Source organism: Rhinopithecus roxellana, chromosome 6 (assembly GCF_007565055.1).
Source record: "Rhinopithecus roxellana isolate Shanxi Qingling chromosome 6, ASM756505v1, whole genome shotgun sequence".
Taxonomy (NCBI): Eukaryota; Metazoa; Chordata; class Mammalia; order Primates; family Cercopithecidae; genus Rhinopithecus; species Rhinopithecus roxellana.
The window spans coordinates 104,530,832-104,557,751 of NC_044554.1; the positions used below are offsets into that span (position 1 = coordinate 104,530,832).

The window sequence follows — 26,920 nt, forward strand, 5'->3', positions numbered from 1 at the left end:
CCTGACCCAGGCCCAGTCCTCTCACCTCTGGGGTTTGGACCATGGCACCTGGTGAGGCTGCAGAGCACTTGCCTGGGGTCTCAGCTCCAGGTGGGGGTATCTCACCCACATCCTCACCAGCACAGCCCCCTTGGGGACCCCTAGGCTGGGGTTGGGAGACCTCCACCCTGCTCTGGGGCCCCAGCTCCTCATTGGAGAAGTGGGATTCAGCATGTGGGTCCAGCATGGGGGCGCTCGCAGGCACAGGGGACCCCCCCCCCACCCGGGATGCATCCCCCATTCTCTCCTTCATGCTGAGCTGGGCTTGTCTTTCAGGCTGTGGGCTCTGCCCAGGAACTGCCTGGCAGGCCTCAGATGGAGACAGCGGGGAAAGGGGTGCTGGGGAGCACCTCGGGTGGGGGGGGAGCACTTCGGGTGGGGGCCAGCTTCCGTGCACAAGGAACATGGTGCTGTGACCAGCTCAGACACCACGTCCTCCCTCCAAACCTCAGGGAGCAAAGGCCCTGTCAAGTCCCTGGGAGCAGACAAAGATTCTCCTGAAGCCAGGGGGGCAGGGCCATGTGTTCCCAGCCCAACCTCCTCCCCACTCCATCCTCACACACACAGCTGGAACCATGCCAGAGCCACACTTTATTCCAGGATGTGACACAGGGCAGCGGATGCCCGGCCTCAGGAACCCCCTCCCCACTATGAGGGCTTGTCCAGGGCTCCCCTGGAACACAGCTCAGCCAGGCAAGGCTGGGAGAGGGCTGGGAGAGGGCTGGGCCCCCCCAGGTGACCTGCAGACGCCTCCCCCACCTGCACGCCCCACACAAGGGGAGCCCTGGAGCCCGGCCTGCCTTGACAGGAAGGAGATAGGTGAGAAATAAATACACGGCTGGGCCACCAGCAGCAAGTGCGACAGTGCCCGGGCCCCCCCCAGGGCCACTTCTGCATCTGGTGGCCTCACCGCGGCCCAGGCCATCATCCCCAAGGGTTCAAACACCACTGTCAGCACCGTGCTGGGCACACAGAGGCCACGTGTGGTGGGACAGCAGCCTGGTGACCCCTCTAGCCTGGGAACCAGGAGCACAGGCTGGGGCGACTCCCGCCCAGGGAGGACCTGTGCGGATAATCCACCCAAACACCCCCACAGCCCCCACAGTCCCGTGACACACAACAGGTGCTCAATAAATACTTGTGGAGGTGGGGAGAGGGCGGGTGGCATGCGAGCAGGGCCCAGTCCCCAGCGGCCGGCAGCTGCCCACCGTGCCTGGCCCCAAACAGGGCTCTGTGCTGAGGCCTGGAAGTTCCCTCAGCCACGGTGGGCGGCTCCTGGGGGCCGTGTCTGAGCTCGGGAGCCAGACTGGGCCCTGGAGGAAGGGGGAGCCCTGGGTCAGGGAGGGGCAGGTTGACTGGGTGTGGTCAGCAGCAGCGTGACGGGGTCAGAGGTCAGGGCCGGGGCTGCCTGCCTTGAGGTTCCAGAGAAGCATCCCAGAAGCTGAGGCTCGGGCCCTACCTGGCAGCGCCCGGGCTGCCCTGAGGAGCAGGTGGGGCCAGGTGGCATCAGGACGCTGGAGTCCCCCATCCACAGGTCCCCTCCGTCGGCCACAGTGAGTCCAGTGTCCGTGGGCCTCTGACCGCACTCGCTAGGGTTTATGCTTGAAGTGTGCCTCCACTGCAATGGAACAGGGTCCGGTGCTGTCACGGCCGCAGGGAACTGGGAGCCCATCCAGGCTGCTGGCTGCCCGCCCCCCTCACCTGCGTACTCCTGGGGCAGCATGGGCCTGTCCACCGCCTTCTGGAAGGCCGCCACCCACTCTCTCTGGTCAGACTCCGTCTCGCAGGCAAACAGAAACTTGCGGTCGGGCGTGACGATGGTGATGCCGTGCGGCCAGTGGTGGCCCTGGGTGGACGGCGGGAACCCGTGCAGCACCGTGTAGCCACTCTCCTTGCTGCCGATGAAAACTTCCCCTCGGGCAAAGGCGTCCTGTGGGTGGAGACCACACTGGAGGCGAGGCCATATCCCTTCCAGCTTCGCTCAGAGCCGGGGAAGGCCACAGGCCAGGACTCAGGAGGCCACCCACCCTCCTGGTCACACATCTGGTAGCCCCAGCCAGTGAGCTGCCCTCCTGTGCTGGCCGGGCAGGGCCAGGCCACAGCTGCTCCTTACCAGGGGATCTTTAAAGTACATGAGCCTGCGGTCGTCCATGGTGAACCAGCGCTTCCGGAAGCCTTCTGTTTGCTGTGGGTCAGAGAGGGCCTGTGACTGGCAGGTCAGCCGAGGCAGACCTGCATCCAGCCAGCAGCAGCACACCCCGGAGGACAGGGTCCTGGCCAGTCCAGGCCAGCCCGGGTCAGTCACCTCCACTCACTCATGCCTGCCACTGGCCACGCCACACGAGGCCCCTGCACACGCCAACCCTCCAGCCTCCACATGGCACCTCCCTCTTGCTCCTCCAGGTCCCCCAGCCCTCCCTGGGCCCCAGATGGGGGTTCAGGCCTCACTTATGAGCCCTCACACCTGCACTTCTCCTCTGGGACCACCAAGACTCCCGGGACCACCAAGACTCCCGGGACCACCAAGACTCCCGGGATTTGTCTCTCCCTCCCACATCATGCCTCAGGGAGTGGCAAGACGTGGGCCCCTGGCCGCGCGGGTGCAGTCTTGTGGGTGAGGAAGCTGGTCGGACTGAGTGGGCAGGGAGGATCTAACCAAAGCCTAGGACAGTGGCCCGGGTCTGCGGGGAGCCCGACCAGGCACAGATAGGGGCCATGAGGACCCACCAGACACCAGCTTAAAACACGGAGGCGGCAGCTGGGAAGGTCACTGCACTTAAGCCCGAGACCCACCATGACACACCCCAGGCAGCACACGCACCTTGGGCCCCGTCTTCTCCATGTAGCCTTCCTTCAGGTAGTTCCTGGAGAGCTTTGGCACCAGCTGGGGCAGGACACACCGGGCGGGGGTCCTCAGAAGCGCAGCTCAGGCCGAGACCCTCCCTGACTGTGCCCCTCCATGCTCCCCTCACCCCGGGCTACCAGGGCAGGGCCCAGGCCTGGCACAGCCTCTGCAAGGTCCACGTCTCTGCCTCTGCTTGCCACCCCCTTCCTTCCCCCTTTCCCCTTTGGCTGAGCTGAAGTTCTAGAGTGAGGCAGGAGAACTGCAAGGTACTTCAGGGCGAGCCCTTGGCCAGTCCCAGGCCCACCCTAGGGCTCAATGTCATCCCAGAGTCAGGGCACAAGGGCACGAGGACACCCTCCACCCCACCACCGCCGTCCGCCCTGGAGCTGACCACAGGGCACGAGGGCACCCTCCACCCCCCACCCCACCACCGCCGTCCGCCCTGGAGCTGACCACAGGGCACGAGGGCACCCTCCACCCCCCACCACCACCGTCCGCCCTGGAGCTGACCGCAGGGCACGAGGGCACGAGGGCACGAGGGCACCCTCCACCCCCCACCCCACCACCACCGTCCGCCCTGGAGCTGACGCACGGCCACCACTCAACTCACATCTGCGTCGCTGGCCCCCGGGAATGCCACCTGCAGATAGTGGAAGCGGGCAGCTCGGAGTGCATTGAACCAGTCCACAATCTCCTAGGGGCACAGGCGGGCACAGGCTTGGGCTCAGGAGGCTGCAGGGCTGGGGTCCCCACAGAGGGGCCGCTTCCCCCAGAGCCCAGCCCCTTCATCCTCCCCGGCACCTCAGCTCCCAGCAGTCCTGTGCAGACCTGGCCTCTGTGCCCACACTGAGGCCAGCGCTGCTACACAGGGGCTGCCCCTCTGCGGGAGGGTGGGCACGGACTCCCCCAGCAAAGTCCTGAGAAGGGCCAAAGGGCCTAAAGGCAAGGCAGGGCTGGGCTGGGCTAAGGGCTAAGGGCTAAGGGCTGGGCTAAGGGCTGGGCTGGGCTAAGGGCTAAGGGCTAAGGGCTAAGGGCTGGGCTAAGGGCTAAGGGCTGGGCTAAGGGCTGGGCTGGGCTAAGGGCTGGGCTGGGCTGGGCTGGGCTAAGGGCTGGGCTGGGCTGGGCTAAGAGCTGAGCTGGGCTGGGCTAAGAGCTGAGCTGGGCTGGGCTAAGAGCTGGGCTGGGCTAAGAGCTGAGCTGGGCTGGGCTGGGCTAAGAGCTGAGCTGGGCTGGGCTGGGCTAAGAGCTGAGCTGGGCTGGGCTGGGCTAAGAGCTGAGCTGGGCTGGGCTGGGCTAAGAGCTGAGCTGGGCTGGGCTGGGCTAAGAGCTGAGCTGGGCTGGGCTGGGCTAAGAGCTGAGCTGGGCTGGGCTAAGAGCTGAGCTGGGCTGGGCTAAGAGCTGGGGTGGGCTAAGAGCTGGGGTGGGCTAAGAGCTGGGGTGGGCTAAGAGCTGGGGTGGGCTAAGAGCTGGGGTGGGCTAAGAGCTGAGCTGGGGTGGGCTAAGAGCTGGGCTGGGGTGGGCTAAGAGCTGGGCTGGGCTGGGCTAAGGGCTGGGCTGGGCTGGGCTAAGGGCTGGGCTGGGCTGGGCTAAGGGCTGGGCTGGGCTGGGCTAAGGGCTGGGCTGGGCTGGGCTGGGCTGGGCTAAGGGCTGGGCTGGGCTGGGCTGGGCTGGGCTGGGCTAAGGGCTAAGGGCTAAGGGCTGGGCTAAGGGCTAAGGGCTAAGGGCTGGGCTGGACAGCGTGGGGCTGGACGGGGTCTGGGGCTGGACAGCGTGGGGCTGGACGGGGTGTGGGGCTGGACGGGGTGTGGGGCTGGACGGGGTGGGGCTGGACAGCGTGGGGCTGGACGGGGTCTGGGGCTGGACAGCGTGGGGCTGGACGGGGTCTGGGGCTGGACAGCGTGGGGCTGGACAGCGTGGGGCTGGACGGGGTCTGGGGCTGGACGGGGTCTGGAGCTGGACAGCGTGGGGCTGGACAGCGTGGGGCTGGACAGCGTGGGGCTGGACGGGGTCTGGGGCTGGACAGCGTGGGGCTGGACGGGGTCTGGGGCTGGACAGCGTGGGGCTGGACGGGGTCTGGGGCTGGACAGCGTGGGGCTGGACGGGGTCTGGGGCTGGACGGGGTCTGGGGCTGGACGGGGTCTGGGGCTGGACAGCGTGGGGCTGGACGGGGTCTGGGGCTGGACAGCGTGGGGCTGGACGGGGTCTGGGGCTGGACGGGGTCTGGGGCTGGACGGGTCTGGGGCTGGACAGCGTGGGGCTGGACAGCGTGGGGCTGGACGGGGTCTGGGGCTGGACAGCGTGGGGCTGGACGGAGCGTGGGGCTGGACGGGGTCTGGGGCTGGACAGCGTGGGGCTGGACGGGGTCTGGGGCTGGACGGGGTCTGGGGCTGGACGGGGTCTGGGGCTGGACGGGGTCTGGGGCTGGACAGCGTGGGGCTGGACGGGGTCTGGGGCTGGACGGGGTCTGGGGCTGGACAGCGTGGGGCTGGACGGGGTCTGGGGCTGGACAGCGTGGGGCTGGACAGCGTGGGGCTGGACAGCGTGGGGCTGGACGGGGTCTGGGGCTGGACGGGGTCTGGGGCTGGACAGCGTGGGGCTGGACAGCGTGGGGCTGGACGGGGTCTGGGGCTGGACAGCGTGGGGCTGGACGGGGTCTGGGGCTGGACAGCGTGGGGCTGGACGGGGTCTGGGGCTGGACGGGGTCTGGGGCTGGACGGGGTCTGGGGCTGCCATCCAAGCTCACCCTGTGGCCCTGGCTCTGCTGGGGTCTGGGACTGGACGGGGTCTGGGGCGGACGGGGTCTGGGGCGGACGGGGTCTAGGGCTGCCATCCAAGCTCACCCTGTGGCCCTGGCTCTGCTGGGGCCTGGGCCAGCCTGCCTTCCTTTCAGATGGTGCTATTTTTATGAAGATCCTTATTTTGTAGCTCATGCAAGTCTTGGGATGACGGGGGAAGGGAGGCTCATCTGTTTATAAACACTCTTGGAGCTGTGCCCCCTACCAAGAGTGGGCAGAGGGCAGAACTGCTCTCCAGGGAGCTGACCTGGTCCTCTGGAGACCATGGAGTGGGCCAGCACCCTAGGACAGAGGGCCCATGGACCAGGCCTGGCACCCAGCCCCACATCGGGTGCCCTTGGGGTCCCGACCTCAGCCTGGCTGTCCCCTGCCCCCAGACCCTGCGCCCCTCCTGGGGTCTACCCAGACCCCTGGCCCCATGACCTTATACCCTGAGTCCTGAGCCCCGGGCCTCCTGTCCAGGCTATAGCCTGGAGCTGGTGACCTCAGGAAAGGTGCCCATCTCCACTCTTGGCTCCACCCTCTCCTGGCCAGGAAGGGCCGGGAAGAACCAGGGAGCCCCATCCCTCTTCCCTTCTCTCATGCCCCCTTAGGCTTCTCCCCAGCCCCTTTGGCCTTGAGTTTCGTCCCGCAGGCAAAGCCCCCAGCACTGGACCAATCCAGTCACAGCTTCTCCAGCTGACACCCGATCCAGCACCAGCTGGAGGATGGTACAGCCCCAGGCTCCTCCCACAGCAGTGGGATTGCCCTGCCCTCTCCCAGTAGCCCCACCCAGCAAAGACCCGCCCACCCCAAGACTGCCCCTCAAAGGCCTCTAGCCCTGCTTTCTCCTGTGGCCCTTCCTCCTAGGCCACGCCCACCTGCCACACCCACACCACCCAACGAGCCTCCCCTCCTTCCCCCTCCCACCCCGTTCCTCCGGCCCGCCCCATCCCATTTGGCCCCACCCTCCCTCCGGGTAGAGGAAGCTGAACCTGTCCACACCGCACTGCCCCAGAGGCCTTGGGAATCCACCGCTCCAGGTCCCCGGAAATGGAGGGCGCTCTAAGCAGGAGAACTGGTTGGAAGCTCGTCCCTTTTCCCCCAGCAGGACATGGAGCCGACTCTCGGGGGCTCCGGGCAGACGGGACATGCCTGGTGCACTCCAGGGAGCTCTGTGACCCTGCAGGCTGCAGCCCAAACTCCCTCAGCTCCCACCGCTGGGGGCCAAGCGCGTCTGCCTGGGCGGGGGATTTATCTTTGGAGGATCTGACCTGCCCAGATTCCGGGATATCTGGGAAAGATTTCTCACAGGGAACCCAGCAGATCAGGCCGGCAGCCACTTAGAAGACAAAAACATTTTTCAAGGGATAAGCAAGCTTCAAAAATTAACATTAGTAAGATACCACAATCAAACCAAAAACAGCGTTTCAAAAAGGAATATTCAGCTAGGCACGGTGGCTCACCCCTGTAATCCCAGTGCTTTGGGAGGCTGAGGCGGGGGGATCACTTGAGGTCAGGAGTTGGACACCAGCCTGACCAACATGGTGAAACCCCATCTCTACTAAAAATACAAAGATTGCGACTGGACGCGGTGGCTCACACCTGTAATCCCAGCACTTTGGGAGGCCGAGGCAGGCGGATTACCTGAGGTTGGGAGTTCGAGACCAGCCTGACCAACATGGAGAAACCCCATCTCTACAAAAAAATACAAAATTTTTGGGCGTGGTGGCACATGTCTGTAATCCCAGCTGCTCAGGAGGCTGAGGCAAGAGAATCACTTGAACCTGGGAGGCAAAGGCTGCAGTGAGCCGAGACTGCACCATTGCACTCCAGCCTGGGAGACAAGAGTGAAACTCCACCTCAAAAAAAAAGAAAAGTTGCCTGGGCGTGGTGGCACATGCCTGTAGTCCCAGCTACTCAGGAGGCTGAGGCAGGAAAATCACTTGAACCCGAGAGGCAGAGGTTGCAGTGAGCGGAGATCGCACCATTGCCCTCCAGCCTGGTCAACACAGCAAGACTCAATCTCAAAAAAAAAAAAAAAGAAAAAGAAATACTCCAAGAACCAAAGGCTCTCTGTAAAATTAAATACATGAGAGCAGAAACAAAACGCTCAATACAGTGTTGGAGACAAAGTTGAAGAAATCTCCCAGAAAGTAGAAGCAAAATGAGCTGGCTTAAGAGTGCCAACATCGGCTGGGCGCGGTGGCTCAAGCCTGTAATCCCAGCACTTTGGGAGGCCGAGACGGGCGGATCACGAGGTCAGGAGATCGAGACCATCCTGGCTAACCCAGTGAAACCCCGTCTCTACTAAAAAATACAAAAAAACTAGCCAGGCGAGGTGGCGGCTGTAGTCCCAGCTACTCGGGAGGCTGAGGCAGGAGAATGGCGTAAACCCGGGAGGCGGAGCTTGCAGTGAGCTGAGATCCGGCCACTGCACTCCAGCCTGGGCGACAGAGCGAGACTCCATCTCAAAAAAAAAAAAAAAAAAAAAAAAAGAGTGCCAACGTCTCCATAACAGGAGTTTCAGAAATGAGAACAAAGAAAGTGGAGGGAGGAAATTATTAGATAAGAAAGCAATCCCTGACCTCATGGAAACCAGTAACTGGATTCGAAGGGCCACCCTGGGCCTGTACCCAGCACAGCAAAAGACGAAGGGACTCTTGCCAACACACGCACGGCATTGGAGAATTTCAAAACCCCGGGACAGACGTACTGGGAGGGAGGGATCTGTGGTGCAGAGCCTTCAGCACTAGCAGGAAAATTAACTCCAACCTAGAATTCTATATCTAGCCACAGTCTAAGCCAAGCAGGAGGTAGAACGTTCCAAGATGCCAGGTGACAGGCCACTTTCCTTCCAAGCACATCGCTTCTACCAAAAGGAACAAGTAAACTAAAAAGATGTGGGGCCGGGCAGCAAGACTCCACCCGGGAAGGAGATGAGCCTGCAGGAGCGAGATCTCCAGGCCATGGGAGTCACGGGCTCCCAGTGCCCGACTGCCTCCAGAGAAAAGTCTGCAGAGAGCCTATGGCAGCACACCGTCAACTGCAGCAGAGAACACAGCCGCTTGCTGTGGGAAAAGGGATCGCAGCGTGCTCCGAGGCATCCAACGTCAGCCCCGTAACAACCCCAGGAGCAGACGCCAGGGGAGCACGGTGGGCAGGGGACAGGGACGGGCACGTGGGAGGGCATGGAAAGAGCTGGAACCTCTACTTCCTCGTGGGAAGTTGTCAGATGGTGCCTAAAATGGGTAAATTCGCAGCCACACCAGCAGGTTATTTTTGGATATGGGGACAAATTCCCAATGGGGGTTAGGAGGGGCCTCAAACTTCTGTTTCTCAAGACTTGGGAACAATTTAGCGCTTTAGACCACATGCACATAGACGGGTGATAAAAATAGAAACGAGAACCAATGCAACAGAGGCTGGACCCACCGCTGGGCCCCCTGCAGCCTGACCCAAAGACAAAAGGATAGCTTTTGTGGGAGTTTTATCTGGGTTCCCCCCAAGCCCTCCAGAGATGAGGGGTGCACCCGCGCTCCCCACCGCCACGCCAAGGGCAGCCAAAGGAACACTGCCCAAACCAGCCCCAGAGCTGGCTGCTGTCCCCTTCTCCTCCCCATAGGACCCCAGTTCCCCCAAAGGCCCCCCGTGGGCATTGTGGGGGTGGTGGATCCTCTAGCCTGAGCTGGCAGCCCCCACTGATGGGGGCAGGCTGGATGGCCCCAGAGATAGCATGGTGATCCGGTTCCTGGGCAGCCCTGGCTCGGGAGGGAGCCTGTCTTCCTGCACCTGTCTTCCCCTGCTGCCCACCCAGTGCCCGCCCTCCTGTGCCACCCAGTCTGAGTGTCCACCCTCCCACACGTCCAAGCACCTGCCTTCTCATGCCGCCCAGCCCGAGTGCCCACCCTCCCGTGCCACTCAGCCCGAGTGCCCGCCTTACCATGTCGCCTGGTCCGAGTGCCTGCCTTCCTGCACTGTCCAAGCACTCACTGAGTGCCTGCCTTCCCACGCTGCCCAGCCCAAATGCCCGCCCTCTCAAGCCACTCAGCCCGAGTGCCCGCCCTCCCGTGCCGCCCTGGCCCGAGTGCACGCCAGCGCCCACCTTCCCATCCTCATGGTAGATGAAGATGTTGCGCGTGCTGTTGTCCTTCAGGTAGGTGACCTGCAGGCCATGGGGGTGGCCGATCTTGGCCGGCTGGAAGGTGGCGTTTAGGTGCTCAATCTTCATCACAGCCTTGGGTTCCTTGGCCTGGGAAGGGGTGGGGTCTGAGCACCTCACAGGGGCCACCATCCAAGCTCGGGGGAGCAGGAAGGGCAGACCCTGTGGGTGCTGGCGGCACACCTGCTGTGCTGTGTGGCTTTGGGCAAGTTACTTAACCTCTCTGAGCCTCGGCCTCCCGGTCTGTAAGCAGAAGGTACTGGCATCTCCCTCCCAGGGGTGATGGGGACTCAATGACACTGTGTGGGTGGCTTTTGACATCAGACACTGCACCTCCCTCCCCAGGGGCAGCCCCGGGCCCCACACAGCATGGCAGCTCCCACAGGGGCAGGCCCCAGCCACCAGCCCACCTCCAGGCAGTGCCCGACAGCAGTGTACCACAGCTCAGGGCGGGTGCTTCCGACCATCAGCCCACGGCCCTGGGGCCACCAGGCGGAGACCCCGCCATTCTGGCCAATGTGTTTGTCTTGTCTCGAGCCAGTCTCTCCAGGGTACCTCCAGGAAAGTTGGGGGCTTTCTGGGGTCCTGGCTGGCTCCAGCGGGGACCAGTGACTAGGTTCTCCCCCTCCCACGGCTGGGCCCGAGTTCAGGGGGCCCTGCCCGGCCACCCAGGCTCCTGGAAAGCCTCAGCTGCCCCACCCTGGGAGACACGAGGGCTGGGAGACACGAGGACCAGGAGAAACAGAGGACCGGGAGACATGAGGACCGGGAGAAACAGAGGACCGGGAGACACGAGGATCGGCAGACACGAGGACCGGTACACAGAGGACCAGGAGACACAAGGACCGGCACACAGAGAACGGGGAGACACAGAGGACCGGGAGACACGAGGGCTGGGAGACACAGAGGACCAGGAGACACAGAGGACCAGGAGACACAGGACCGGGAGACATACAGGACCGGCACACAGAGGACCGGGAGACACACAGAGGACCGGGAGACACAGAGGACCGGGAGACACAGAGGACCGGCACACAGAGGACCGGGAGACACAGAGGACCGGCACACAGAGGACCGGGAGACAGAGGACCGGGAGACACAGGACCGGCACACAGAGGACCGGGAGACACACAGGACCGGCACACAGAGGCTTCACAGCCCGTCACAGGCTGGTTCTCCTGGAGTGTCCCCATCGAGGGGGCAGCAGGGAGGGTAGCTGAGGATGGACATGGCCACCACAGGCCCCAGCGTGGGAGGCCAGGATGCTGCCCCAGGACAGGCCCCCACCCCACCCCTGTGTCTGGCTCACGTCGTTTCTGTTGAAATACTTCAGGGCACCCTCTCGTTCCGTCAGCACAAACTTCCGGCTTAAAAACTGCCCATTGTCCCGGCCACGCTTCCAGAGAAAGCCCTCGCGGTACCCTGTGGGGGAGAGGGGACATGAGTCAGACAGTGACCATGGATGAGAGAGATGGGACATGGGGGAGATGGGACATGGGGGAGATGGGACATGGGGGAGATGGGACATGGAGGAGACAGGGAGACAGACGGGGAGAGGGGACATGGGTCAGATGGTGGCCGTGGATGGGTGAGAGGGGATGTGAGAGGGGATGTGAGAGGGATGTGAGAGGGGATGTGAGAGGGGACATGAGAGGGGACATGAGGGGACATGAGAGGGGACATAGAGGGGACATGAGGGGACAGTGGACGGGGTGACAGTGGACGGGGTGACAGTGGACGGGGTGACAGTGGACGGGGTGACAGTGGACAGGGGAGACAGGACATGGAGATGGAGACAGGGGAGAGGGGACATGGTGGGAGAGGGGACATGGTGGGAGAGGGGACACGGTGGGAGAGGCGACACGGTGGGAGAGGGGACACGGTGGGAGAGGGGACACGGTGGGAGAGGGGACACGGTGGGAGAGGGGACACGGTGGGAGAGGGGACACGGTGGGAGAGGGGACACGGGGTGAGGGGACATGGAGGAGACAGGGAGATGGACAGGGGAGAGGGGACACGGGGGGAGAGGGGACACGGGGGAGAAGGAACACCGGGGGAGAGGGAACACCGGGGGAGAGGGAACACCGGGGGAGAGGGAACACCGGGGGAGAGGGAACACCGGGGGAGAGGGACGGGGGAAGACACGGGGGGAGAGGGACGGGGGAAGACACGGGGGGAGATGGACGGGGGAAGACACGGGGGGAGATGGACGGGGGAAGACACGGGGGGAGATGGACGGGGGAAGACACGGGGGGAGATGGACGGGGGAAGACACGGGGGGAGATGGACGGGGGAAGACACGGGGGGAGATGGATGGGGAAGACACTGGGGGAGAGGGGACATGGGGGACGTGGTTCAGTGATGATGGATGGTTGGTGAGGGGATATGACAGTGGACCAGGGCTGATGGCTGCAACCCTGGCCCAAGCCAGCCCGAGGAGGGCCTGGATGAGTGGGACATTCAATCAGCTGTCCTTTACCGGCCCCCAGGGACCCCCTCCACCCCGGGTGGTCATGGCCAGAGCCGCCATGGGCAGAGGCAGAGCTGGGTCCAACCACGTGCTGCCCAGGAGGACCAGGTTGGCCTCCTCCCTCTTCCACCCGCGACTGCTGAGTCCAGGTGGTGCCATCCCCTCTTGTTTCAGGAAAGCTCATCTGAGGGGAGCCCAGCCCAAGCCCTCATCTCCACCTGTGGCCTCACGCACACCACACAGCCACAGAAAAGTGAACCAGGCATCCCCCGGGAGCCGAAGCACCTGAACACGCCACCTTCCATGTGTGGTTAGGACCTCACAGACGATCACAGGGGAGGAAGGCAGAGACATGAGGACAGGAGGGAAGGGGATGTGGCCAATGGAAACTGAGGCCAGAGGGGGCCCCAGAGCCCAGGAGCACCGGGGAGAGGCCAGAGGACCCGCCCCGAGCCCAGAACCAGCTCTGCCCACCCCGAGCCTTGGGCCAGTGGGATCATCCTGGAGCTCTGACCGCCAGAGCTGTGGGAGAATAAATGCATGTGGCTTCACCTCACTGAGCTGCAGTCAGTGACCGATGTGCGGCCGCTCAAAGGGGCGTTCCCATCACCCCGGTCCCGCTCCCACTTCCGCTCCCTGTCCATGGTTCCCATCGTTGCCCATCCTTTCTCCCGCTCTAGAACTCCGTATCCTGCAGACTCAGACGCAGGTTCTTCTACGGCCCTAGCTCTCCCACCCCGACAGCATGTGGCTTGCAGGGTCCGCGTCCTGGGCTCCGTCTGCTGGGCCTCGGGTCACGTGCAGGTCCCGCCATCAGCAGCAGCTCTGTGGCTGGGGTTGAACGCGTCCTCAGTGGGTGCTGCCTCTCCTGGGGTGACGGGGCCGTCTGCCGAGCATCCACAGGCCTCTCCCGGGGTGACGGGGCCGTCTGCAGCGCATCTGTGGGTCCCTCAGGGCCACCTGCTGAGCGTCCGTGGCCCCCCCCATTACTTCAGAGACCACTGGCTTGGGGACAGCATCCTGTCCTACTGGCCACGTGGCCTGGGAGCCCCTCAAGGGGTCATCTGAGGGCGGGGGCTGCTGACCTGTGCCACAGGGAGGCGAGGAGGCTGTGGGCTCCAGGTGGGGCTAAACAGCCACCTGCAGCAGCCACCAGGCCAGACAGAGCCTCGGCCAGCTCAGATTCCAGACACCGCCCCTCAGCCCTGACCCCCAAGTCTCCTGCTCCCCGGCGTCCCCTCCCCAGCTCAGACAGCCCCATCCCGACACCAGAGACCAGGGGCTATTTTCTCTGCTGAGATGCCATAAAATGCCTGGCGTCGGGGAGGGGACAGCTGGCGCCGTCGGGGAGGGGGCCCTGGGCTGTCTTGGATGGTGCCAGACCAGGCCTGCTCCCTGCACAGCCTGGAGCTGCCTGCCTCCCAAGCCTGTACAAGGCTGACTTCCCAGCCCCGTGCACACAGCAGCAGCTGGGAGCCCCCTTCCCGTGGAGGAACCCCCTTCTCCTGCTTCTTGCTGGGAGAGCGAGGCCACCAGCGTCCCTCAGGCAGGGTCTGCTCAGAACGCCTGTTGACTGAGCCCCTGTCCCGGCACAGCTAGGCGTCCCCATGGCTCTACCTCTGGCATCAGGACCTCTCTGGACTCAGCACTTCGTGGCTGAGGGTGGACGCCAGGAAGTGTCCTGGGCAGCTTAGCAGCAGCAAGCCCAGCAGTGCTTCCCGGCCTGCCGCTCACGGCCTTGTGTGCACCCTGGGGAGCCTCCAAGGCATGCATGTCTGTGTCACGGATGCAGACAAGTTCGGGCCACCTGGCCCACGGGGGCTGGAGCTGGCTGGGTCCAGTGTGTGTGGCTCCACAGACCCCTGCCCAAGACACAGCGGGGCCCCTTCCAGCCACCGGGCTCCGGAGGCCACAGGGTGGGGAGGCGCCCCCGCCATGCCCGCCGCACCCAGCAGGTGGCAGCAGTGCCCCGGGAAGCGCACAGGCCGCAGGGTCGGGGAGGCCACTGCCCGCTCTGCGTGCGGCGGGTCTGGTGTTCTCGGGGTCCAGACGCCAGTGCGAACCCCGGCCGGTCCTCCCGACAGCAGGCGCCAGAACGCCGCATTCCAGGGGCGATGACAACGCAGGAATGTATTTCAGGACAGCCCTAGCCACGATTCTGAACTCACCCCACGCCCAGTCCAGACCTCAGGCTGAGCCTCTGCTCGCCCCAAGCCTGGCCAGTCCCTTGGCCTCACTGGGGAGGGCCAGGACCTCGGGGTCTGCAGCCCCCTGTGGACTCCACAGGCAGCGCCGGCAACAGCCAGTGAGACGGGGCTTCTCCCCACAGCGCAGTCCCTCACATGGCAGCGTCCTGGACATTCGTGTGGGCTGAGGCCAGAAACGGCCATTTTCTCTTAAAGTTTAAGACTCGTGAGTCCTGGGGCAGAGACCAGAGGACTCAACCAGCATTTATCAAACACCTACTGTGTGCCGGGCCCTGATGTGAGCTGGTCCCACTGTGTGCCAGGTCTAGTCCCACTTATGGAGAGCGGGGTCCAGTGCACACCCCATACCCTGCTCAGAGGCCTCTCTCAGGAGCCCCCCCGCCTACCGCACGGCTAAGAGCAGGAAAGATTCTCAGCATCGCCACGACCCACGAGAACAGCAAAACCAAACCAGCGTGTACACGCACACACACACACGCACACACATGCACGCACACGCACGCGTGCACACACATGCACGCACACATGCACACACGATGCCCGAATGCCGGCGGGGACACCAGTCCTTCCATGCTGCCCATGGGGACGTAAGGTGCCCAGTCCCTGGAAAGCAGCCAGACCGTTTCTTCCACCACAGTGAAGCGCACACATCACATGCCTCAGAGAGAAGTGAAATCCGAGGAAACAGGAACAGCGTTCACGTAAAGCCCACGCCCGTTTACGAGGCTCAGTCTGTTTTTCTCCACCCGGGCTGGAGTGGAGGGGCGCTATCACGGCTCACTGCAGCCTTGACCTTCCAGGCTCAAGTGATCCTCCAGCCTTGGCCTCCCAAGTAGCTGGGACCACAGATGCATGCCACCACACCCGGCTAAGTTTTGTATTTGTTTTTGTAGACATGGGAGCTCACTGCGTTACCCAGGCTGATCTCGAACTTCTGACCTCAGGTGACCCTCCTGCCTCTCCCCACACTGTGCTGGGGTTGCAGTGTGAGCCCCACGCCTGGCCCAAGACTGCTGGGTTTTGGATTTATCAGAGCTGGAACCGCACTCTAAATAGGATATGCAAAGTAGATGTAAATCACACCTCACGTATGTGATTTATATGCTAATTTTCTTGTAAACTGGGGCAGGGAAGCACGTGGCCCTGCTCTGAGTGACAGCTCACAAGGTGGTGGTCCCTCTGGGGTGGGAACTGGGTCCTCATATCTCATGGCGCCCTTCCACAGGAAGGGGTGCACCATGGAGGGGTGGCCTCTGGGCACAGGGCCAAGGCCCTGATCACTGCACCCTGACCGTCCCCGTGAAGGGCCTGGACCTGGCTTCCGGCCTTTGCATCCTAGCGGCTCCTGCCCTCCCCTCACAGGAGGCAAACGCTGGAGCTCACGGTGGCTTGGCAGAGCAGCGTCTCCTTGCTGGGCAAGGCCCCAGAGTCGAAGGTCTCCTCCATGAGCCTGTACAGGGCTCCACCTCTCCCTGCCTGCTGCTTAGCTGCCTGGCCCATCCACCCACGCTCTCCGACCCATTAATGCACCTTCCCCAGGTTAGTGCGTCTGGGGCCAGCAGAGGCTGAGAGCCAGCAGCCGTATCCTACAGAGGGCTCCAGGTCCCAGCTCCACCCTGCATGGGGCTCTCTCTCCAAACAGCCAGGACAGGCAGGCTCCCCTGCTCCCAGGGGTGAGGCCAGAGGGTGAGTGAGAGCTCCTGGGGTCAGCTCTCATCTGTTCCTGTTCTCATACAGCCCCCAGCACGGGTTCTGGCCCCCGACAGGCCTGGAGAGAACCCCCCCCAACTCACACACAGGCTCACAGCTTCCACGGCGCCTTCCCGCCTAGAGTGACACATGAACCCCCCCATCCCCGCCAGGCTGCCCAGGCTGCAGGAGGGGCCACCCTCAGGGCCAGGTCAGCCCCAGGGTACCTCCTCCCCAAGCCCCAAACCCTGAGGTCCCCGCACAGGGGCCCCAAAGCACAAAAGCAAACCCTGACTCCCATAAGACAAAAATAGCAGGAAGGGGGCAGGGATCCCACGGAGGGCCAGGAGCCGGCACCCACCCAGGGAGGGGCAATGGGGCAACCCTACCACCTCTGGCCAGGCCCTAAACACCTGTCCCCCGAGGAGCAGCCTCGTGGTCTCCAGCCAGGCCCCAAACACCCGTCCCCGCCAAGGGGCAGCCCCACTGCCTCCGGCCGGGCCCCAAACACCCATCCCCTCAAGGGCTGCCTGAGGCCTTGTGCTGCCTGCAAGGAATGGCTGGTGATGTTCCCAGTAACGCCCTCATCCCGCACACCATCGTCCCCACTATATGGACAGGGAAACTGAGGCCCCAGACCTCATGCACGGCCCCAGCCCCCTCCTGGGCTCCGTCTGCCCCGTGACATTTAGGGCAATGGTCGGCCCATCCCTGCCTGGCACCACCAGGAGGGGCCGTCCTGAACCACAGGAGAAACCACGGAAGCCCCGCAGGAGCACGGGGTCCGGAGCCTAGGGCAGGAAGCCCCGCGTCTCAGTGAGGCCAGGGCCTGGCCCTCGGGACAACATGAGGCATTGTCCAGGCCCCTGTGAAAGGCACCATTGAGGCTGCGGCCCAAGGCGGGGCCAGCCCGGGGTGGGAGCAGCTGTCACCAAGGTCACCCCCTGGGGCAGGCGGTGGGGCAAGGCTGGCTCAGACACAAGGATAAACCCCCACCACATCTGGGGGAGGGGTGCGGCGCGTCCCCACTCCATGACCTCGGCCAAGGAAGGTGGCGCAGAGGGTTGGGGAGCCCGGCTGGCCCAGTGGTCTGAGGTTCACCTGGGGCCGCAGCAGCAACGCTTCCGCTATGCCCTGACACCAAGGGTTTCTCCCCCGGTCCTTTGTCATCAAAGAGCATCTCGGGGAGACACAGCGGCCACAGAGGGGCTTCCTTGCCACAGGTTACTGCAGCATGCACCTCGGGAGCATTTCCACTTCCCTCACTTCTCCTGCATTTATTTTCATACGGAGTCTTGCAGTCGCCCAGGCTGGAGTGCAATGGCGTGATCTCGGCTCACTGCAACCTCCGCTTCCCAGGTTCAAGCGATTCTCCTGTCTCAGCCTCCTGAGTAGCTGGAGCTACCACGCCCAGCCTATTTATTTATGTTTTAAGACAAGGTCTCTGTGGCACAGGCTGGAATGCAGTGGTACAATCACAGCTCACTGTAGTCTTGACCTCCTGGGCTCAGACCATCCTCCCACCTCAGTCTCCCGAGTAGCTGGGACCACAGGCGCCTCCATGCCCAGCTAATTAAACTTTTTCTTGAGACGGGGTCTCCCCACGTTGCCCAGGTCGTCTTGAACTCCTGGCTCAAGCAATCCTCCCACTTCAGCCTCCCAAAGTGCTGCAACGACAGGAGGGAGCCCCGGTGCCCAGCCTTCTTTTGTATTATCTGGAATTCGTGTGCAAAAGCTGCTGGCCTTCTCCCCTTCCTTTTTACTGATTCCATTCTTTATGTATATGTCTGTGGACTTGGGGGCGTGTAGCTTGCTCCCTGGGTTATAATCCCCTTATACCATCTTCCTTTTGTTGCTCAAGTTACTCCAGCTTTAGCCATTAAAAGCTCCTTCGGGCAACAGAGCGAGACCCCATCTCAAAAAAAAAAAAAAGAAGCTCCTTCAGAGGCCGGGTGTGGTGGCTCATGCCTATCATCTCAGCACTCTGGCAGGCCGGGGCAGGTGGTCACCGGAGGCCAGGAGTTCGAGACCATCCTGGCCAACATGATGAAACCCCGTCTCTACTAAAAATACAAAAATTAGCAGGGCTTGGTGGCGGGCACCTATAGTCCCAGCTACTAGGGAGGCTGAGGCAGGAGAATGGCATGAACCCGGGAGGCAGACGTTGCAGTGAGCTGAGACTGCACCACTGCACTGCAGCCTGGGCAACAGAGCAGCGGGGGAAAAAAGAAAGAAAAAAAAACTCCTTCAGAAAAACCCAGTGGTGATCCTTCCTTTTGGGTGCCCTAACAGAGGGATGGAGTGGGGCTCCCCCTTCCTCAGCCATGGTCCCTGGGTGGCATGGCCCACATTCAGGACTTCTGGAGCCCCCGCCCTGTGAGAACAACCCGGCCATTTCCACCCACAGCCAAGGTGCAGGCTGTGGGCACTGGGCATGGTGCAGCCTCTGGGAGTTCCTGGTTCCGGCTCATTCCGGAGCAGGCCTGCAGTCACTCCTCTGTGCAGAGTGGGATCCACCTGGCCGAGGCCTCACCTGACCAACGCGGGGTTGGGGGGTGGCAGCCCCTTCCCAAGCCCCGAGCTTCCTCCTTCCTCCCGGGCTCTGCCGCAGGGACTTCTGTATTTCCCTGTGGTCCTGAGGTGCCGCCGCTGCCATGAGAAAGTGCTCTTGTGGCAAACCCAGGGAGCAGGCAGGAAATGCCGCCGGGAATCCCCAGTGTACTCTGCAAGGGCTAGGGGGGCCCGGGAACTACCAACTGGTCCTGGAGCCCTGTGCAGGGGACTCTGGCCACGGGGCCACCCCAGACAGGAGGACACGCCCTCTCCTGCTGCTGCACCCACCCAGACGTGGGCTCAGGGTGGGGGCTATGGGGAGGCTCGGGGGGTCCCCGAGGTCTAACCCTGAGCACCAGACACCTGCTCCCTCATCAACCCAGCAACGGGCAGAACCTGGGATTCCAAATAGCGGCGGGCAGCTAGGTCTATGGGAGGGGTGCCCTGGAGCCCCTGAACACACAAGGAGACAGGCGTCTCACCCCTGGCCCTGTGCAGCACTCAGAGACAGCAGCCTGAGGCACAGACGGTCACTGCCTGCTGGTCCCCAGGCACCTGACCATCTGAAGCGGCCAGGCCTTAATGCCTACGGACCAGGCTGCAGGGGCAGGGTAGAGGGAAGGCTGCGAGGAGCGGGCAGCCCTGCCCTGAGCAGGTGGGACCTGAGCACAGGGCCGTACGGCTCAGGCACCTCTGGGTCCCTGGAGGATCCCAGCAGCCTCCCTGCAGCCGGGGCTCTGGGGCCCGAGGCCCTCTGGCTGACGTGCCTGGTGCCTCCTGCACAACCTAGAAGGTCCTGTGGCTCAAGGATGGTTGGGCGAAGGCCTCGGTGGAGGCAGGGACAGACCCACACCCCCAAGGCCTGCAGACACCTGGGATTCTGTTCCTATAACTTTCAGGGCCCTGTGGGGAAGGGTGGGAGACACAGGCAAGGAGGCGGCAGCATTAGCATCCTGGGTAGCAACGGCCTTAAAGAAACAGGATGGGGCCGGGCGCAGCGGCTCATGCCTGCAATCCCAGCACTTTGGGAGGCTGAGGCAGGCAGATCATGAGGTCAGGAGTTCGAGACCAGCCTGGCCAACATGGTGAAATCCCATCTCTATTAAAAAAATAGAAAAATTAGTTGGGTACCTGTAATCCCAGCTACACTAGAGGCTGAGGTAGGAGAATCACTCGAATCCAGGAGGTGGAGGTTGCAGTGAGCTGAGATCACGCCACTGCACTCCAGCCTGGGCGACAGAGCTAGACTCCATCTCAAAAAAAAAAAAAAAAAACAAAAAACAAAAAACAAAAAAAAAAAAAAAACAGGACTACAGAATAGGAATGCTGGGTTAAAGGCCTCCATGCTACCAGTGGCTGCAGCCACCAGCCCTTTAGTGGGAGCAGAAGTGAGGGTCTGGGGTCTTATCTACTCAACAGGGGCCTCCAGAGGCCTGGGGAGCCGGCGTTCAGAGGTAAGGAGGCCTCTGGAGACAAGGCTAGCACCGAAGGTCACCCACCCTCCTGGGAGGAAGGAGGCCGAGGAAAGGTCTGGAAGTCTCCTACTCACCCCTTTCAGTGTGAGAGAGGTTTCCCTTTTAGGGAGGGCATATCCAGACCCCACCTTCAACACCAATGCACGGGGCCCTGAGCCGGCCCTGAGGGAGCCACAGGCAGCAGCCACTCTGGAGGGTTAGGAGATTTCCCCTCGCTTGGAGGGATGGGAACCTTCCCCTCGGCTTGGGCGCTCCATACCCTCCCTGCAGCTTTACACCCTTGGCCCAGGTCCCACCTCCATGGCCCTCTCCTCTGAGCTCTCCAGCCTCGCCTGAGTGTTCCTGTGCTTAGGGATACAGCAGCCACACACTATGGCGCAGCCGCTGTCCACGGCCCCATGCCCTCCGCAAGAGGCTGCCACACTCCTGCCAGGTAACACCTGGCCACAGCACTCACTGCACCTTCATAAAGAGCCAGCCCTGCGCTCAAACCTGCGCACTTCACCTGTGCCACACATACCCGTGCACCTGCCCACCATCCTCACACCTGTCCAGGGGAGACAGCAGAGGGCGCAGCCCATGGGGCCTGGTCTCCACAGGCGGACCATGAGCCTGGAGCTGCAGGTGTGGCCGCCCCGCCGGGCCTGGTATGAGAAAGTGGTCATTCTCTCAGCGTGGCCTTCAGAGGCCAGCAGGCAAGACCAAGGCCCCAGCCTCCGACCCTGCAAGCCAGTGTGTGCCTGAAAATCTCTGCCCCAGGGGACCCTGCTGGGAGACCCCTCCCTCCCTCCAACCCATGCCCGAGGGCCCCGAGTCTACCCTGCTGGGTGGGAGGCCTCTCCCTCCGACCCCTGCCCGAGAGTCACACGGGAGTCTTTAGCTCATCTCAAATGCTCTCAAGGCACCGGGAATATCTCAGACAACAGCAAAGGCAGGAGCGGGATTCCAATGGGGCGGCCTCGGGCCTGGGGCGGGAGGCGTCTTGGGTCACCAGGGCTGTCACCACCTCCTGACCCTGAGCCTAACGACACCCGAATACACCTGCAGAACCCACACTTACTGCCCATGAGACGCTGTCTGCCACCTGTACCCACCCCCACTTCTGGAACCCAGACCCTGATCTTCTCTAGAAGGACGAACCCAGGGGCCAGAGGCAGGCACACGACCCAGGGTGCCACGTCTCGCAAGTCACATCCCGGGCCCAACCGGTCAGAGCCGATGAGACAGGACTCTTCCCAACAGTTCCGTGAACCACACCTGACCTTTCCCGGCAGCCCAGGAGAGCGGGGATGTAAAACCCAAACTCGCTGAAGGAGGTGGCCACCAGGAGGGTTGGTGCCAACCCAGAGATGCAGAACTAAGAAGAGGAGGTGCTGAAACCAGGGCCCAACACCACCAACTGAATCCCTAGATCAGGCTGTGCCTGAAGCCAGCCCTGTTATTCCAGCCAATCTATTTCCAGTTCTGCTCACACCCAGTTAAGTTGAATTTTTCATGCTTTACAACCAGAGGATTCTGATACAAGAGCAGACACAAAACTCAGTCCTGTGGTCATGCCAGCCCAGCCCACGCCCGCCTCTGAAATGAAGTCACGCGCCACCTTGCTACAAATTGCTAAGATGTTTTTGCAAAGGAAAACAGAGGGGATCTGGGGTGATGCTTTGGGGGTTTCAGGCAGGAGCAGAGTGAGGGGTGTGCTGGGCGTGGAGCAGGCCCAGGTACCCGCGTGTTCATCCCCTGACCGTTTCTTGCTCTCTCCCTCACACACAGGGATTCTTAGGAGGAGAAAATTACTGTCTGGGTGGACAGTAATTGAAAACGCCTGCACAGGCCGGCTGTGTGCCAAGTGGGGGTTGCGGGGTGGGGGGCAGGAGCCGCCCTGGAGGAGGGCAGAGCCAACAGGGCTGCTGCATGAGATCCCAGCCTGACCTCAGGAGGTGCCTTGCTCAGGCCTGGGGCAGCCTCCCAGTGGTCACCCCTGCTCACCTTGCACCACTCCTGGGAGAAAAATCCATGGTCGTGACAGAGCCCAGGGAGGCGCACGGGAGGGGGCAGAGTGCCAGCTCCACCAGGGAGGGCCGGGAGGGGCTGGAGCATTGGGGGTTAGGGGCTCCTCCACCAACACCGCCTACAACGCCAGGACTGTGTTCAGCCATTTCAGGGCCACCTCTCTTCCACATATTTTGAGACAGAGTTTTGCTCTGTCGCCCAGGCTGGAGTGCGGAGGCGCAATCTCGGCTCACTACAACCTCTGCCTTCCAGGTTGAAGCAATTCTCCTGCCTCAGCCTCCCGAATAGCTGGGATTACAGGCACCTGCCACCATGCCCAGCTAATTTTTGTATTTTTTAGTAGAAACAGTTTTGCCACGTTGACCAGATTGGTCTCCAACTCCTGGTCTCAAGTGATCCATCCACCTGCCTCGGCCTCCCAAAGTGCCCTTTTATTCTTGGGCTGAGATTCACAAATATAATTCATCTTTTTTCTTTTCACAGACACACTGTCATCCAGGCTGGAGTGTAGTGGTGCAACCTTGGCTCACTGCAGCCTCTGCCTCCCAGGCTCAAGAGATCCTCCCACCTCAGTCTCCCAAGTAGCTGGAACCACAGATGTGCGCCAACCACGCCCAGCTAATTTTGCATTTTTTGGTAGAGTTCAAAAAATGAGCAACATGAGGTTTTGCCACGTTGATCAGGCTGGTCTTGAACTCCCGAGATCAGGCGCTCTGCCCGCCTTGACCTCCATAAAGTGCTGGGATTACAGGCATGCGCCAACCACGCCCAGCTAATTTTTGTATTTTTAGTAGAGACAGGTTTCACCATGTTGGCCAGTCTGGTCTCAAACTGCTGACTGCAAGGGATCTGCCTGCCTCAGACTCCCAAAATGCTGGAACCACAGGTGTAAGCCACTGCACCGGCTTTTTTTTTTTTTTTTGAGACAGTCTTACTGTCACCCGGGCTGGAGTGCAGTGGTGCAAAAACACAGCTCACTGTAGCCTTGAACTCCTGCACGTAAAGGCTGCTCCTGCCTCAGCCTCCCGAGTAGCTGGGACTACAGGTGGTGCCACCATATCCAGCTAATGTTTTTTTTTTTTTCTTGAGATGGAGTCTCGCTCTGTCACCTAGGCTGGAGTGCAGTGGCACGATCTCAGCTCACTGCATGCTCTGCCTCCTGGGTTCATGGCATTCTCCTGCGTTAGCCTCCCAAGTAGCTGGGACTACAGGTGCCCGCCACCACGCCCAGCTAATTTTTGTATTTTTAGTAGAGATGGGGTTTCACCATGTTAGCCAGGATGGCCTCGATCTCCTGACCTCATAATCCACCCTGCTCAGCCTCCCAAAGTGCTGGGATTACAGGTGTGAGGTGCCCAGCCTCATGTTCCACCATTCCAGGGCAGCCTCTCTCTCATGCAAGGGCAGTGGGGGCAGTGCTGGGGTTGAAGGTCTGGGCCCTGGGGGCTGCCTCCTCCCTGTGAGGAGCTCACGTGGCCACGCCCAGCAGCACCAAACATCCCCATCCAGCCTCTGGACCCAGCCTCGCCAGTGCTGAGGTTCACAACCAGGCCCTAGGGCTAGGCTTGCGTCGGTTTCCCTGTCAACACGATGGAGGAAGGGACACTCAGGAAGCTCCAGTGTGCAGACACCCAGCTGCCCTGGGGAAAAAACCACTCACGGCCCCCAGTCGCCGAATCCACCTCACACAGAGCAGCCAGCAGGAGGAAGCCGGCCCACCCAGCCCACCTGCTGGCTCACCCAGCCCACCTGCCGGCTCCAACTCAAAGCCCCAGGGTTTAAATGAGACACAAGGAGGAGCAGGAGTTGGGGGCTCCTGGGAGATGCAGCCTGAGGCTTGGCCAGCTGAGCAGCACTGGGGAGACTGAGGCTGGGGTGGGCTGGCCTCCCAGCTCCCACCTCCACAGCCCCGCCAGCCCACGAAGCTCCAAGACGCTGCCTGGATGTCTCTGCCACCCCGAGGGCCCCCAGTGGCACCCAGGCAGGCCCAGGGGAGGTGGAGACCACAGGCCCCGGTTGCACCCTCCACACCTGAGCACGGTGTCGCCACACGGAGGATGCCCTCACGCCCCTCACCCGGGCCCTTGGGTCCTGCCCACACTGCTCGAGAGAGGGGTCCCTGCAGGCCACCCCCGAATGGAAGCGCGTGTCCACCACCAGCAGAGGGGGCCAGTCATGGCCCCAGGGGGTCCCCATGCACCCCACTCCTTCAGGGCTGGACTGTAGACAGCTGTGAGGACCCCAAGCCCCTAGTCACCCCGCTGAGGGCAAAACAGGTCTGAGGGGGTGCAGCGACACAGGTTCAAACCCAGAAACGTGTTTACCCAGGTTAATGACTGCACGAGAGGGAGGGAAGAGACGGGGAGAGGGAGAGAGACGGGGAGAAGGAGAGAGACGGGGAGAAGGAGAGAGACGGGGAGAGGGAGGGAGACGGGGAGAGGGAGGGAGACGGGGAGAGGGAGGGAGACGGGGAGAGGGAGGGAGACGGGGAGAGGGAGGGAGACGGGGAGAGGGAGGGAGACGGGAGAGGGAGGGAGACGGGGAGAGGGAGGGAGACGGGGAGAGGGAGGGAGACGGGGAGAGGGAGGGAGACGGGGAGAGGGAGGGAGACGGGGAGAGGGAGGGAGACGGGGAGAGGGAGGGAGACGGGGAGAGGGAGGGAGACGGGGAGAGGGAGGGAGACGGGGAGAGGGAGGGAGACGGGGAGAGGGAGGGAGACGGGGAGAGGGAGGGAGACGGGGAGAGGGAGGGAGACGGGGAGAGGGAGGGAGACGGGGAGAGGGAGGGAGACGGGGAGAGGGAGGGAGACGGGGAGAGGGAGGGAGACGGGGAGAGGGAGGGAGACGGGCAGAGGGAGGGAGACGGGCAGAGGGAGGGAGACGGGCAGAGGGAGGGAGACGGGCAGAGGGAGGGAGACGGGCAGAGGGAGGGAGTCGGGGAGAGGGAGGGAGACGGGGAGAGGGAGGGAGACGGGGAGAGGGAGGGAGAGGGAGAGAGGGAGGGAGAGACGGGGAGAGGGAGAGAGACGGGGAGAGGGAGAGAGACGGGGAGAGGAGAGAGACGGGGAGAGGGAGAGAGACGGGGAGAGGGAGAGAGACGGGGAGAGGGAGAGAGACGGGGAGAGGGAGAGAGACGGGGAGAGGGAGAGAGACGGGGAGAGGGAGCCGGGAGGCCCTGCCCAACCCGGGTAGCCTCACCTGCCGAGTAGGGCTCCTGCTTCTCAGGGTAGATGAACTCTTGGCGCTCGTACTTGGCCCGGATCCACTGCTCTCGAAGGAGCCTGCGGGGAGAGGAGAGACTGAGCCACCGGGCCGCGGCGGCCTCCAACCCAGCACACGCTGGTCTCTGGCCTGGACCCCGAGCATCTCAAGAGGCTCTAGGGGCCCTTGGCAGACTTGGGCTGCCCCTCTGGGCACAAGGTCATGAAAGAACTGCAGGGTCAGCCTCCTGCACTGGACGTTTCTCACTCTGACTTTAATTTATTGGTTTCTTGTGCGTTCCGCCCCTGGAGCATCAGGACCCACATTCTGACCATGCGTCCCAGTGGACGGGCTGGCTCTTCCCCTCTCCTTCCACCTCGGCCTCAGCTGACGCCCCACAAGGCTGAGGTACAGGGGTCGAGCCAGGCCCCCCACCCTAAGTCAGATGTCCCTGGGCCCTCCCGACCCTCCCCACCTTGTTGGACCAGATATGGGAAGTGGCCGCAGCGCCGCCTTGCAGGTGGTTCTGAGACACAGGGCGGGGCTGTCAGGGCACCCGTCGAGGTCAGGAGGCGTCCGGGGCATCAGGAGAAACTATGGGCAAATACCCAAGAATCCAGGAAGACCCAGGATGGGAGAGGTCCCCGAGGCACCCGCTGGGCCCAGACATCCCTGCCCAGAGCCACCCACCGCGGCCTCCCCATCCACCGTGACTCACTCGAGTGAGGCCAATATCGTTGCAGAAACCACCACCCACACGCAGGCCGGGTGCGGCCCCGGGGCACAGGCAGCGGCCCCAGCCTTTTCCACTCCCAGGGAATTACAAATAGGAACCCTCTGGCTTCCCCTAGCCTTTTCCACTCCCAGGGAATTACAAATAGGAACCCTCTGGCTTCCCCCAGCCTTTTCCACTCCCAGGGAATTACAAATAGGAACCCTCTGGCTTCCCGCTGGGCCCACGTGAACAGCCTCGGGGACTGGGCGGGAATCCCCGCCCACGGGATCTGATGGGTGATGGGCCCCAGCTGGGTCTCTGGCCCCCGGCCTCAGGTGTCTGAGTGTCCTGTGGGATCTGATGGGTCTCTGGCCCCCCGTTCCAGGTGTCTGAGTGTCCCCCACCTGCTCTAACGGATCACCCCAAAACTCAGTCCCCGAAAGCAACACGAACGTATTGTCTTGGTCACAGAGGCCAAACATCTGAGATCAAGATGTCGGCAGAGCTGGTCCCTTCCAGATGTTCTGGGGAGAATCTGCTCCAGGGTCCCTCCCACCCCTGAAAGCCACCGGTGCCCCCACCTCGGCCGCTGTCCTCACCTGGCCTCCCTTGTGGGTCTCCCAGTCCCCCTCCCCTGTGAGGTTTGGGCCCACCCTACTCCAGGACAACCTCACGACCTTATCTTAACCTGAAGACATCTGCAAAGACCATACTTTGCTTTTTTTTTTTTTTTTTTTTTTTTTTTTTTTTTTTTTTTTTTTTGAGACGGAGTCTCGCTCTG

General features: G+C 62.5%; 1 protein-coding gene across 1 annotated transcript in view; it reads right to left on the minus strand.

Annotated features, from left to right (window-relative positions):
* Positions 1 to 607: 607 nt before the first annotated feature.
* ADAP1 (ArfGAP with dual PH domains 1) overlaps positions 608 to 26,920 on the minus strand; it is a 60,922-nt gene continuing 34,609 nt past the window's right edge. Inside the window, exons 4-11 of the mRNA XM_030932409.1 lie at positions 25,422 to 25,504; positions 11,130 to 11,242; positions 9,764 to 9,910; positions 3,495 to 3,578; positions 2,861 to 2,923; positions 2,153 to 2,224; positions 1,741 to 1,969; positions 608 to 1,657 (exon numbers count right to left, since the gene is read on the minus strand). Of these exons, the coding sequence (XP_030788269.1) occupies positions 1,629 to 1,657; positions 1,741 to 1,969; positions 2,153 to 2,224; positions 2,861 to 2,923; positions 3,495 to 3,578; positions 9,764 to 9,910; positions 11,130 to 11,242; positions 25,422 to 25,504 (820 nt within the window). The 3' untranslated portion in view covers positions 608 to 1,628. The remainder of the gene's footprint in view (positions 1,658 to 1,740; positions 1,970 to 2,152; positions 2,225 to 2,860; positions 2,924 to 3,494; positions 3,579 to 9,763; positions 9,911 to 11,129; positions 11,243 to 25,421; positions 25,505 to 26,920) is intronic.